This window comes from Postia placenta (genome assembly GCF_002117355.1).
Source record: "Postia placenta MAD-698-R-SB12 unplaced genomic scaffold POSPLAscaffold_1, whole genome shotgun sequence".
In the NCBI taxonomy this organism is placed as follows: Eukaryota; Fungi; Basidiomycota; class Agaricomycetes; order Polyporales; family Adustoporiaceae; genus Rhodonia; species Rhodonia placenta.
This window is the reverse complement of record NW_020169832.1, coordinates 3,060,184-3,071,949: the sequence shown is the minus strand read 5'-3', so window position 1 is coordinate 3,071,949 and position 11,766 is coordinate 3,060,184. Positions and strand designations below refer to the sequence as shown.

General features: G+C 55.6%; 4 protein-coding genes across 4 annotated transcripts; 1 reads left to right on the top strand and 3 right to left on the bottom strand.

Moving 5' to 3' along the window:
- Positions 1–1,874: 1,874 nt before the first annotated feature.
- On the bottom strand, positions 1,875–5,674 carry POSPLADRAFT_1051995 (hypothetical protein; the record flags this gene model as incomplete). The annotated part of the gene is made up of 10 exons (XM_024480228.1): positions 1,875–2,550; positions 2,620–2,720; positions 2,785–2,863; positions 2,912–3,262; positions 3,321–3,450; positions 3,502–3,583; positions 3,674–3,776; positions 3,831–4,156; positions 4,215–5,549; positions 5,618–5,674. 10 exons carry the CDS (start codon positions 5,672–5,674, stop codon positions 1,875–1,877), a joined length of 3,240 nt encoding a protein of 1,079 aa, XP_024344676.1.
- Positions 5,675–6,021: 347 nt separating this feature from the next.
- On the top strand, positions 6,022–7,580 carry POSPLADRAFT_1129399 (hypothetical protein; the record flags this gene model as incomplete). Its single annotated transcript, XM_024483840.1, has 2 exons — positions 6,022–6,195; positions 6,522–7,580. 2 exons carry the CDS (start codon positions 6,022–6,024, stop codon positions 7,578–7,580), a joined length of 1,233 nt encoding a protein of 410 aa, XP_024344675.1.
- An 88-nt stretch (positions 7,581–7,668) lies between these two features.
- POSPLADRAFT_1038224 (hypothetical protein) lies at positions 7,669–8,400 on the bottom strand. The gene is made up of 2 exons (XM_024477351.1): positions 8,166–8,400; positions 7,669–8,111 (listed from the first exon to the last, which is right to left on the bottom strand). Exons 1-2 carry the CDS (start codon positions 8,275–8,277, stop codon positions 7,810–7,812), a joined length of 414 nt encoding a protein of 137 aa, XP_024344674.1. The 5' UTR covers positions 8,278–8,400; the 3' UTR covers positions 7,669–7,809.
- A 2,107-nt stretch (positions 8,401–10,507) lies between these two features.
- On the bottom strand, positions 10,508–10,892 carry POSPLADRAFT_1127708 (hypothetical protein; the record flags this gene model as incomplete). Its single annotated transcript, XM_024483655.1, has 2 exons — positions 10,508–10,659; positions 10,709–10,892. Coding segments are annotated over 2 exons (336 nt in total), but the record flags the coding sequence as incomplete, so codon positions are not given.
- Between the last annotated feature and the right edge of the window lie 874 nt (positions 10,893–11,766).

Below are 11,766 nucleotides of genomic sequence, written 5' to 3'. Positions count from 1 at the left end.
TTGGGCTGCGACCACTGGCCTCGCCCGTCTTCGCTTTCTCTTTCGAACAGAACACGGCGGGCGGCTGAGACCAGTCTTCTTCGGCTGCTATCAGCCTCCCTGCCACTGTCTCCTATCGCTCGGGCCCTGCCGCGGCCACCCCGCCCCGCCCCACCCCGCCCCGCCGCTGCCCGCCGCCTCGCGTCTGATCGCAGCAAGTAGTCTCCGCCAAGCACCGCGACCCAGCCCCGCCCTCGTGCTAGCAAACGGCCCGCCGACCACGGGCGGACGTCCGGTCAATTAATCTCTGCCGCCGTACCTGACTACCGGCTGTCAACACGCGCCTCCGGCCCTGGAGGCTGCCTCCTTCCAGATCCACGTCGACGATGCATCCCGTCACCGTGACTTGCAATTGTCGTCCCCGTCCGCGCAGATTACCCGCCAACTGTTTTGCCTCCGTGAACCTTGGTCAGCCGCAACGCAACGCCAGCCACGCTTCCCTGGCCTCCACCCCGGGCTTCTCCAGCCCCTGCAGCGACGCGACCCACTCCAGTTGACAACCCAGCGTATGCAGAACCGCTAGCCATCTGCTGCGGCGCCTCGGTCGCTGCAACGCACGCATCACCCGAAGCCCGGATAGCAGGCATCATATCAGCAAAACCGTTGAAAACTCTCATTGTCAATCGCCCATGCGATCTTCGTCGTCGTCCTGAGTAATAGAACCCCGGTTTACGCGGATTGGCGACGTTCCGCCCCGCGCTCTGGAGACACCGGTCGCGAGCACATACACAACGCAGATCTCCTCATCCGCACCGGCCCGCGTCGCCAGAAGATATAATGGGTTGGCGTGATTGAGGACTACACATCGGGCTCGCCCTTCACCGCCGCCGAGCGGCAGTTGTTTGCAAGATTGTTTTCATGACAGAATGCAGTGTCTTGTCTTTGCCAACATTCCCACGCCACCCTCAGCCCACTATGGTCATCCAAAGTCCTCCTAGGAATGCCTCAAGATAGTTGACTGTGTACTTGCATACATCTATGTCTGATCTAGACTGCCTTAAATATCTCCACTGCAATGGGCTCTACAGAATTGCCCAAAATATTGTTTCCATAGGAGCCTCACTTGTGCTTGATAATGACACTGGTGAGATCACCGCTCAATATACTTCTTAGCTTGTGCACAAGTGAGCTAAAAGCATTTTACATCAGCTTGTGACACCACAAGTTAACACTGCTAACAAACAAAAAATGAGGTTCTTCTGATGCCCTATGCTTAATGCCACAACTTGTGATAGACAAGAGTTCACCCTCAAAACCTCATACACATGGTTGCAGATTGTACCCACATCAAGTCTGTCATAGATGAGAAATCTACATAATGACCACTGCATGCAGGAATCGATTTTCTTGCACAAAATATTGAATTACAATTGAATAGCACCTATTGAATCTTACTGATGTAGAAATTGATTGGAAACTGAAGGAAAATCGAAGGAAAATTGAAAGAGACAATGGAAAATGGATTACATAATCGATTTTCCTTCGATTTCACTTTCATATTAGGCGCCAGAATACTGATTAGGTAAATTAACTTTTCTTTCAATTTCTATTTGATTTCTTGTACCAGAAAACTGAATACTGCATGCAGTGGACTCGCAGAGCACTGCTTGCGCCGTTTCGCACTGGGTCACCGAGTCTGCCAGAGGCATAAAAAGTTTTTGTCAAGGACAAACACACTGCGGATTCCGAGCAAGAAACCAATTCTGCAAACGACCGTAACGGTTCAATCTCCCACGTACGCCACCGAAGGCGTGCACGGGTTCCAGGAAGCGCGTGTACATACAAATGTGAAGCAGCCGCGGAGTAGTCGACGGAATAAAATTAGTTCCAGAACATCAGTTCACCCCGCCCACAAACACGCCCGGCGGCGGCGCGTCGTGCTCGCGCCCGTCCTCCGCGGAGAGCTTCTCGGCAGCGCCATTGCCGTGGGCGGCATGCACATTGCCATCCCCGTTCGCGTTCGCATTCACATCCGCGTCCACGCCCACCTTCCCCTCCTCCTCCGGCGCTCCCAGCAGCGTGTCCGATCGCCCGCGAAGCGTGTCGGACCGCCCGCGGATCGTCCGCCGGTCCTCCTCGTCTTCGCCTGCGTCCCCGCCGGACGTGCTCTGGACCGCGTCCCCGTTCGCGCCTGCCGCGCCGGCATCCCGCGCGGCCGCGTTCTCTGGCACCTCCGGTACCGAGCGAACCGACGGGCGCGAGCTTGATGGATAGCGGACGCGCAGGAAGCCCGCTAGCGGTGACAGGTCCAGGAACGCACGGGCCTTGCGCGCCGCCGGATCGGGCGTAGACGCTGTGGGCGTCGTCGCGCCGCTGCGAGGAGGCGAGTCGCTCTCGTGTGCGTCGCTGCCGGTGGCAGGCAGGCCATCCGGCTGCAGCGCGGTTGACGTCTTGACGTTGGAGGATGAGCCGGCAGTATCGGGGATGGGTGTGGGGAGTGAAGACGCGGTGAGGATCGGTGATCGCAACGACGAGATTGACACGGACGATGCCATGGAGAAGCGCTGTGGGCTATTGATGCACCGGCAGCGAACACGTCAGACAAAAATGTTGTATACTCAGTAGAGAGACGAGACTCACGGTCGTTTGCCCTCGCTGTCGGTAAGAGTCAGCAGCAGGTTCTTGAGGTTGGGTAGGGTATGTCGAATGTCCAGCGCGCGCAAATTGCGGTCAGACATCAACTAGCGGTTCAAATCGTGTCAGATTTTGGCGCCAAGTGAGCAGTTAGGCTCACAGACTACCCACTATTTCAATGTCCTTGTTCAACAGGAAGACGCCGTATTCAAACCGGTACGTGTCCACGCCCCGTGTGAATAGCGGAAACCTGGCAATACATCAGCAAGGCCGCAAACATCTACAGCAGCATACATACATCCTCGGTCCAACCATGGCCGAGATACCATCCTTGATCAGGCTCCTACTGCCCACGCATGTTACCGGATACACGAGCCCCTTGCCCATGTATGCTGCGAGTAGCTGCACAACCTGTGCCGCGTACCCCAGCGCGGTTGCCACCGCATCCTCTGTCACTTCCTTGTGCGCGGGCAGTGATAGTGGGGGGGCAGGATCCGTCTGCGCGAGCGGAATCGGCAACGGCACATCCAGGACGGTGAAGAGCAGATCAGGCGGGGACACAAGCTCGATCGGGAAGATGAACGAGAGCGTCGTGATAAGCACGCTGCGCATTGGCCCGATCTGGCTTCTGAGAAGATCGAGACGCTGCCTGAATATAACATGAGCCTATGAACACTCATTGATTAGTGGAAAATTGTCGAGCTTACCGCTCTTCTACCAGGTCCTCTTCTCGCTCAGCTTCGGCTCGGCAGTCGCTCTCATTTGCATCGCGGGCTAATGCGAGCAGTTCCCGCCGCCGTCGTAGGTCTTCCTTTCGCGCAGATATCTGGGCGCGTACTGCCCGCAAAGCGTCAGTAAGAGCTTTATAACAGCAATCCGGACACCCACACGTCTCAGATTCAGCGAGCACAGAACTCGTCTCATCGTGCAATTGTCCTACCCAAGCGGCGCGCTCCGAGACTTCACGGTGCTTCAGCAAATAACTTCAGACTGACATATATCATACGGAGAGGAAAAGCAGGGAAGACGGCCAGAACTGCATGAGGAAGCGGAGACTTACCAGAGTGCCTGCTCCAGGGTGCGTTACTGTCTTGTCAATTTCGCGCACGACCTCCGAGAGGGACTGCTGGGTGTCGATTATACATGTTTGTAGGTTAATGAGTCTGTTTGCGGTCAGCAAGCGTTCGTTGGTAGCGAAACGTAAATAGTGTACATACCTAAGAAGATCCTGCCACGAGGCAGTGCGTCTCTTGCCCTTCCGCATAGACGAGGCATACTCTTCTGCCTCATCTAGTTCCTCGGCATCCGCCTTGTCCTCTAGGCGTTCTGACGCCTGTCTGGTGTTCTCCCCAGGAATGACCTCTCCAGAGACCTTCGCCTTCCTGGGTCCCGATTCAGGATCTGAGCTATAACCCGAGTTGAAACTTGGCGGCAACGGGGAATGAAGGTGAGACGCAGGCACAGGCAGATAGTATGTCTTGCCCGGAGGCGAAAGTGAGATCAGCAGGGTGTTCGAGGGCAAGTGTGACGGGTGAGAGGCAAGCTAAGGGAATGCAATTATGTGTGAGGAGAAATCGACGCATGTCAAAGCAAACACTCACATCTGCTGGTAATGGTACCAGGTCTCCCAGATCTACATCCCACCCCTCCAGCACCCTCCACTCGAGCTCACGAGGTTCATTCAGCTCTCGCTGCTTCCCCTTACCCTTTGCGTCTGTCTCCCTTACGGACGCCCACCCCAGACCTCGTTTAACATGCCCCCATACCTCCAAGCGCATTCTGGACCCAGAAAGGTCGGCATTGGGCACAAACTCTCCGCCAAAGCGTGCGTCAATACGGAAAGTAGGATTTGTCGACGGTCTGTGTATTGGTGAGATATGGTCTGGTACATGTAGCTGTTCGTCTGTGCTGGTAGATGGTAGATCCACCGTCGATGACAGTCTTGGTGATAAACTACCAGATGCTGTCAGCTGTTCTGACTTGAGGCTGGACGGAGAAAGGGGTGGCGAATTCATAGAGGATGGTATGGGAAGCCGTTGTTTGTGGGCCGGTGGCGTAGACGGCGATTTTAGCGTCCTCCCATTTGTGAAGGACGGTGATTTAGACAGTGATTTGTTGTGCATGGTAGAGTGCTCGCTTCGTGATGGTGTAGGATTCGAGGTCAATCGGGAAGGAGTTGTAGGCCGCGGGGAAGCTGGTTTGGCGGACGAAGTAACAGTGGACCGCCTGGGAGTTGTATTTACTGTGGAGTCTGGCTTGCGCACTGCTGTCAAGGCTCTCTCCCTGGGCAAGGATTTCATGTTTGCTTGTGAAGTCGATGCTCGTGGGGGTTGGATAGCGGAGCCCTCCTGCTGGGCGTTATGGGAGGTATCTAGATTGCTCCCAGGAGATGCAGTGTCCGGAAGAGTGATGGTTAAGAAAGCCTCCACTAGACGGCTCTGTAGCACTTTCTCCAGACCTGTCTGTGAAGTATCCACCAGAAGATCGGGGACCGGAGCACGTCCTGGAGCGCTCACTTCCCGTAGATCGCCGTCATACGAAAAGGATGACGATGCGACAGAAATTGTACGCTGACGATATGGCGGACGCACGGTGGACGTTCGTCTTGCAGATGTAGGACTAGACGAGACAGCGGATTGGGAAGTGTTCGACGCGCTCACCCTCGATGAATCCCTCCTTCTGAAATCCCCGGGGCTACCGTTCTCGTGAGGAGGATCATCAGCAATCTTGGACCCACTCAATGCTAAACTAGACGTCGAAGACATCTTTCGGGCACGCTTTCTGCCTATGGTGACATCGACATCGTCTGAAAAGTGGCCCTGAGGCGTGAACTGTGGTTGCTCTGAAGGTTGCTTGAGAGCGGAGGCAAAGGCATCTCGGATAGGGAACGGAGTTAGGTTGCGGACTTGAATGGACGTGATGTGACGAATGCGTCGCTACGGGTCAGTAATGGACATTGCGGTAAGGTTAGCACAGCATAAGGAGACGTCCGCCATGACTCAACTGGATTCGGGACATCAAGACCGCCCTCCGGGGGATTCATAGACATAGAGCCACGCATGGTCTACGTATCCCGATGGATGTACTTGACACCGAGTTTGTGGCAATGCGGGGTATTCACAAGACCAGCGTTTAAAGGAGCGTGCATCAAGTTGGTCCTGGCCGTCTAAAGCAATATAGGAGTTCAGACAGCAAGCAGCTCAACCGAGAAGAACAGCGGCCTTGGGTGTTCCCAGGATACTGCAAGCGTAAGTACGTCGTTGCCGCCGTCGCCGTCGCCGGTCATCCAGAGTCGACTAGCCACATCAAACTCCCGCGGCTCTCGATCATCTTCGCTTGCAGTCGAAGTCTCCGCATTTACAACTCAATTACCGCTGCCTCTAACTGCGCATCACCTTCAGCTTCGCTATGCCTCCAAAACCCATCCGCAGACCATCATTCTCGGCCAAGGACACTCCCATGATTGCTCCTGGCAATGGCAGTAGACCTACCTTGAATGCGGCTATGCTACCCCCGCCAGACCCCGCGCCACCGCAGGCAATTCTAGAGCCAGAGATGACTGCTCTCACCACATGTTTGCGAGTGAGTACGTCGTGTTGCCCTGGCCGAAACATCTGACAAGAATTAACGAGCGTAGAACGCTGCCGTGAAGACAGGACAGGTATATCAGTTCTACGCGGATCTGCATAAGCTGTACGTTCTCTTCAACCACCTTCAGCCGCATACTTACCATGTGTACGCTTTCCCTAGCAAGATGGATAAGGTCGGAGTGCATCCGCCGCGTTCGTTGACCTCAGCACTCGGTCGCGAAGTCGAGAAGTACGATCAGTTATGCGACGCGATGGAAACCCATATTGCGAGTCTATGTCCCTATGTGACATATTTGACACTGACCACACGCTCCCCAGAATCGCGCGATAGCTGTTCTACAACGCGACCTACGTCGTGAGGAAGAGCGTCTGAAGGCAGAAGCAGCTGCAGCAGCTGCTGCCGCTGCCGCCAAACTCCCAACACCTATTCTAGATCCCTCGGGGCCCCTCACATCGTCTCCGCCCGCCTCTCCCACCCAGTCCATCGGAGCATCTACTGACCTCTCCGCACCCGACACGCAGAAACCGCCGCTGCCTACGCCAGCCCGACGCCAATCGACTGTGTCCCTCTCGTCGCTCCAACGGCAGCCCTTCCCGCACAAGCTTGACCTCTCGCCTACCAGCCTCCATGCTCACCCGGACGATGTCCTCCAGAGCGGGCTCTCTTCCCCTGTGACGCTCGCGCCGCGTTCCTCCCACCGCAGTTTCCCCCAAGAGCTCGGCATGGTCGCGTTGTCAGATGCCGCGAACCGGTCTGTCGACATCGACCTGACCGTAGGAGACACGGAGATGGACATGAGCCTCAACATCCCTGATCTGCAGCAAGCGCAGGCTGCCGTCGCTGGCGGTTCGGTCGATCCGAGCATCGGCAGCTCTGCGGACAAGCCGATAGAACTCGACCTAGACATGGACATGGACATGTTCAAGGCGAGCGCCAACGCCGCGATGGGCGAGCATTCCAATCCGTTCTTCGACGGGTCCGCAGCGTCCGTAGCCACGAACAATCAGGTGTCAAATGGGAAGACGAAGCAGGAGGAAACATTCTTCAATCATATGGGTGCACCGTCGGGCCACAGCGGCGATCTCTTTGGGCCTTTTGGGTCATCCTTACAGGCTTCACCCTTAGGCAGTCATGCCGGGCCACAGCATCTGCATCCTCCACTATTAGACGCGGCTCATACTGCACCATCTCCCGGGTCGATCCTGGCTAGCTTCAGCGATCCGCAACATGGGAATGTCGATATGAGTTCAATTGACTTTTCTTCCTTGGGGTCAGGATTTTTTGATGAGCACGGAGGTGGCTCCAGTATCAGCGCTGAAGTTGACCGTTTCCTCAACCTGACTGGCGGTGATGGAGCAAAGGATGGCAAAACGTAGAACGCACTGCTGCCTACCTTTACGTACATACTGCCTTCTAGATGCTGGAATACATGATCTGGTCTGGTGGCCTTGTTCAATGCAGAGCGAGATCGTGACAGTATTTTCACAACAATACAGGCGCGACGAGATGAACTATAGATCGTACTAATAGCGTGTGCTTTATAGTGTAGACAGACGACTGTCACCGGAGTCCTAAACGATAATTATGCGCTCAGCGCTGCACATCTCATGTGCGTCCACCTTTCTTCTTCTTGTTCACTACCTTGAAGCCACCCCATTCCGACTGCGCCGGCTTGGGTTGCGTCTTCACGACTTCCGCAATCGAGAGGGGCTTTGTAGAGGCACCCACCGGTGCGCCGTTCTTGGACCGTGCCGCTGCGTCTGCCTTGCGCCTGCTGACGAACTCGGATGCGAAGCGGCGGCCGTCAAGCGTAGTACTACTTGCGTAAATGAGGTCGGAGATGATCTCAACGGTAGAGGGGTCAGGATCCAATGGGAATGAGAGCAGCATAGAAGAGATATCTTCCACTAGAATTTAGTCGCGTCAGACAGATACATTGTGTTAAGCGTGTGCGAACGTACGGTTGATGGAGTTATTTAGCCCCTTCAGAGAATCACCCAGCCACTTCACGAACTCGTGCGAAGGAGGGGCAGGGAACTCGTCCGCTTTCGACGACGTAGCTTTCGCCGGCATGGCTGGTCGGGTTGGAGCGGCAGGAGTCACGCGAACAGCCACTGTTGGCGTTGTTATCGTAGAGGACGACGCGCTAGCCACTACCTTCGCCGCTGAATTGGAGGTAGCAATCGCGGGGCGAGTCGCAGTAACAGCTGCTCCTGGGACCTTACCTCCCGTGCCAACAGTTGTCCACGCGCCTCCAGACGATGCAGCCGGCGGGGCTGGACTCTGATGGGATTTATATGAGATCGACGAAGAGCCAACACATAGCCCTCCTTACCTTGGTGGTTGTTTCCGCATATCCGCGCTTAGCGGCGGCAGCTACAGTCTCCTTCTCCTTAGCAGCCAGCTTCTTGCGCCTCTCTTCCTCCTCTTGGATCTCTTTCATACTCTTCTTCACGACCTGAGGTTTAGCGGTATTAGTCCAAACTGGAGTAGTAGGCGTAGTCGCCGTAGCCGCCGTCGAGGTCGAATCCTTGCTGCCTGTCGAGACAGGAGCCCTCCCAGCCTGCGATGTTGGCAAACCCCACGACGCTGTGAAGGGTTGGAAGTCCTCCTGTGGAGAAGCAGCACCATTTGCAGCCCTTGCAGCCCTCTCTCGGTCTCGTTCGGCAGCCTTGCGCGCCTCCAATTTCTTCATCTCCGCTTCTTGAATCTCGCGCAAGCTGAGGGTAGCACCGGCAGGCTTCGCTGTCTTGCTGTCGTCATCCTTCGCCCAAGGGGTCTTCGGCTCAACTGGAGTAGGGGACGGGGGCTCAGGAGCGGCAGCATGGACAGGCGCGACTTTGCTGGGTGCAGGCTGTGTGGTCGCAGGTGATGGTTGTGTACTTGACTTGCGGCGCGTTTTCTGCGCAGCGCGCGACGGTTCCGCAGACTCCAAGGTAGCAGTAGTGTGTGACAAGCCAGTAGCAGCGGAAGACACTTGCCCATCTGGGGGAGTTGCGGCGGCTTGCGGCACCTGAGGAACGTCCGCTGAAACATTCGTCGGCCGCGGTTTATTTTCTGTTTGCTGCCGTTCATTATGTTGGCCAAGATTCTCGACTGTGAGACTGCTAGACTCTGTGGTCCACGTGTCGCTAGTCGAGACTGGCACAGGTGCAGTTTGCCACGGCGAGCGGTCTTTGGAGGACACACTCTGAGACGAACGGCCATGTACAATGTTGGGTGTCGTAGATGGTCCGGTAATAATAGTATTATTGGCGTTAGGGTAGTCAGCGTCGAACGGGCCTGGACGCCGCAAAGCAGGTGAGCCCTGCGAAGGCCACAGTGACTGAGAAGTAGTAAAACTAGGGGCTGACGGAAACGAGGGACGCTGTTGTTGAGTAGGGATAGGCTGGGACGACATGCTAGCTTGGCGTTCCGATATAGGCGTGAGAGGAGTTAAGGAGCGACCATCTGAAGGCTGGTACTGAAGTGATTGATTTTGAGGAAAATGTTGGCCATTAAGAGGGAAGGAGGCAGAACTATTTGCAAATGTACCGCCTAGCGCATAAGGCGATTGTACCTCATTCGCCACAGGTCCACCAAAGAGGTCTCTGGTCACAAGACGGGACATGTTGCCTTGGCCATTCAGCGCACCTATGGAGCTAACATCGACCGGTGCGTAGTTCGAGGGCCCAGCAAGACCGTTGCCCAAAGACAAATCATGTGGAGCACGCACACCTGTGAAAGACATCAATCGAACGATGCTACTTACCATCCTTGAGACATACCACTGAACGACGTCGACTGCTCTAGGGAGTGCACAGGCGTGCCGTCCATCCCTGAGGGAAAGCATCAGTAGTGAACTCCCCGGGCATTCAACAGACCTACCACCGAATCCGAGCCCGTCTATGCCTCGGCCGTTGACCATACCGTTGAATGAGGGCCGCAGATTACTGCTCGAGTCAAACGGTTCACCAAAGCCTGGCCGCCTTTGCGGACCTGTCGTCAACGGTGAATTCGCCATAGAAGGGAACCCTCCCAGTCGAGGGCCAACCGGAGAATCCGGGAACAAGTGGTTGGTTGTTCTGGCTTCGAAGACACTCCGGTCGGGAGATCCATTGACAAACCTGGCGGCACCAAATGACGAGGAGGGGGATGCCGATGCACTAGACCCATTTTGAAGGTAGGAATCCAATGCCGACGTACGAAGTGTCGATACAGGAACGGGCTGGAAGGGCACGTTTCTGTCTCCGTCAAGAGCTGGTCCCTCTTGCAAAAGATCAGGACGGCGAGCCAAGCCAGGCGGTGTAACAGAAGTCAATCCAGGCGTCAGAAATATCGGTCGACTGCCAGCACGCTGACGCATCTCGCCAATAGATGTCCACACTGTATCAAGATGCGTGCGCTTCATCAGCAATTCAGGAGAGAAGTACCCATCGTCGTGCCAGCGTTGCATGATATCTGCCCGGAAAGGACCTACAAATGCTTCTCCATTGAGGAACCAGCTTCTGACTCGGCGTATAACACTCGCCTTGAATCTGTCCCTGAGGGTCGAGATATGACCACTCGATGTCTGTTGGAACTGGCAGACCTGGCGGCTTGTTCGCGCCCATATCTGCGGTCCTGTCGACACCAGGCGTTCCAACGTCCATGTTCGCCATGCCATTTCTTAAGGAAAGACCGGCCATACCTCCATTGACGCTGTTCATATAGGCTTGAGGACCACCACTAGCTGTGCCATTCAATATGCCATTCACTGCAGAAGGCTGGTCCGATTGAGACATGGCTTCGTTAGCTGTGGCGGACTGTCCCTGGGGATCAGCCTGTTGGTCTGAAATACTAACGTGCGCCTCGTCTTCCTCCTTGATATCTAAGCCTTTATACTCGTTCCCAGATTCACTGGTCTCCCGCCGTATGAGCCCACCGGCAGTCACTTTCGACGTGCTTTCTGAAGTGCGCCGTCTGGAAGACCACGACTCGCTCAACACACCATCGAAGCCTGGTGCATGACCAATGCGTGTACGAGGTGACTGGAGGGCGGCATCGCGGGGCGAAGTAAGAGGGCTCTGCATAGAAGACAGGGATAACTTTCGCGGGATCGCAAGAGGCGCCTGATCTTACCAAAAGTCAACACCGAGCGAAGTGGCCCAAGGGTGTAACTGCACTCACCTGTACTATCCCGCCTACGCCCCATCAATGTCCCCATTCGCTCGCGCATTGGACTTGCTCCTGCCGTGGCCGCATGTCCAAGCTTAGGCCTTTCTCCATGCGTAGTTGTCAGGGGTGAGAGGACATCCACAGATTGCCGGCGGCGAATCTCAGAGTTGAGCGAGCCGGCGAAGAGCTGCAAATTATTTAAGTTTGACCGCGCATACCATATACGCCTATCGTCACCTTTTTCTCCGCCTCGCTCATTTCTTTCATGGCGACTGGGTCATAACCCACTTCACGGACGATACCCTCCCACCTCTCCACTTCTAGACCCAGACCCCCTCGCCCACCGCCTTCCTTATAGATTCGCAGCAACTCCTCTCGGGAATAGCGGAAAGGATTTGACGTGTCACGCCTTTCAGGAGCAGGATT

Excerpts from the sequence above, each read along its gene's own strand:
- POSPLADRAFT_1038224 (XM_024477351.1), bottom strand. The coding sequence starts at position 8,277 with ATGCCGGCGAAAGCTACGTCGTCGAAAGCGGACGAGTTCCCTGCCCCT. Across the intron at positions 8,112-8,165 it reads GCTAAATAACTCCATCAACC|TGGAAGATATCTCTTCTATG; the intron begins GTACGTTCGCAC and ends ACTAAATTCTAG.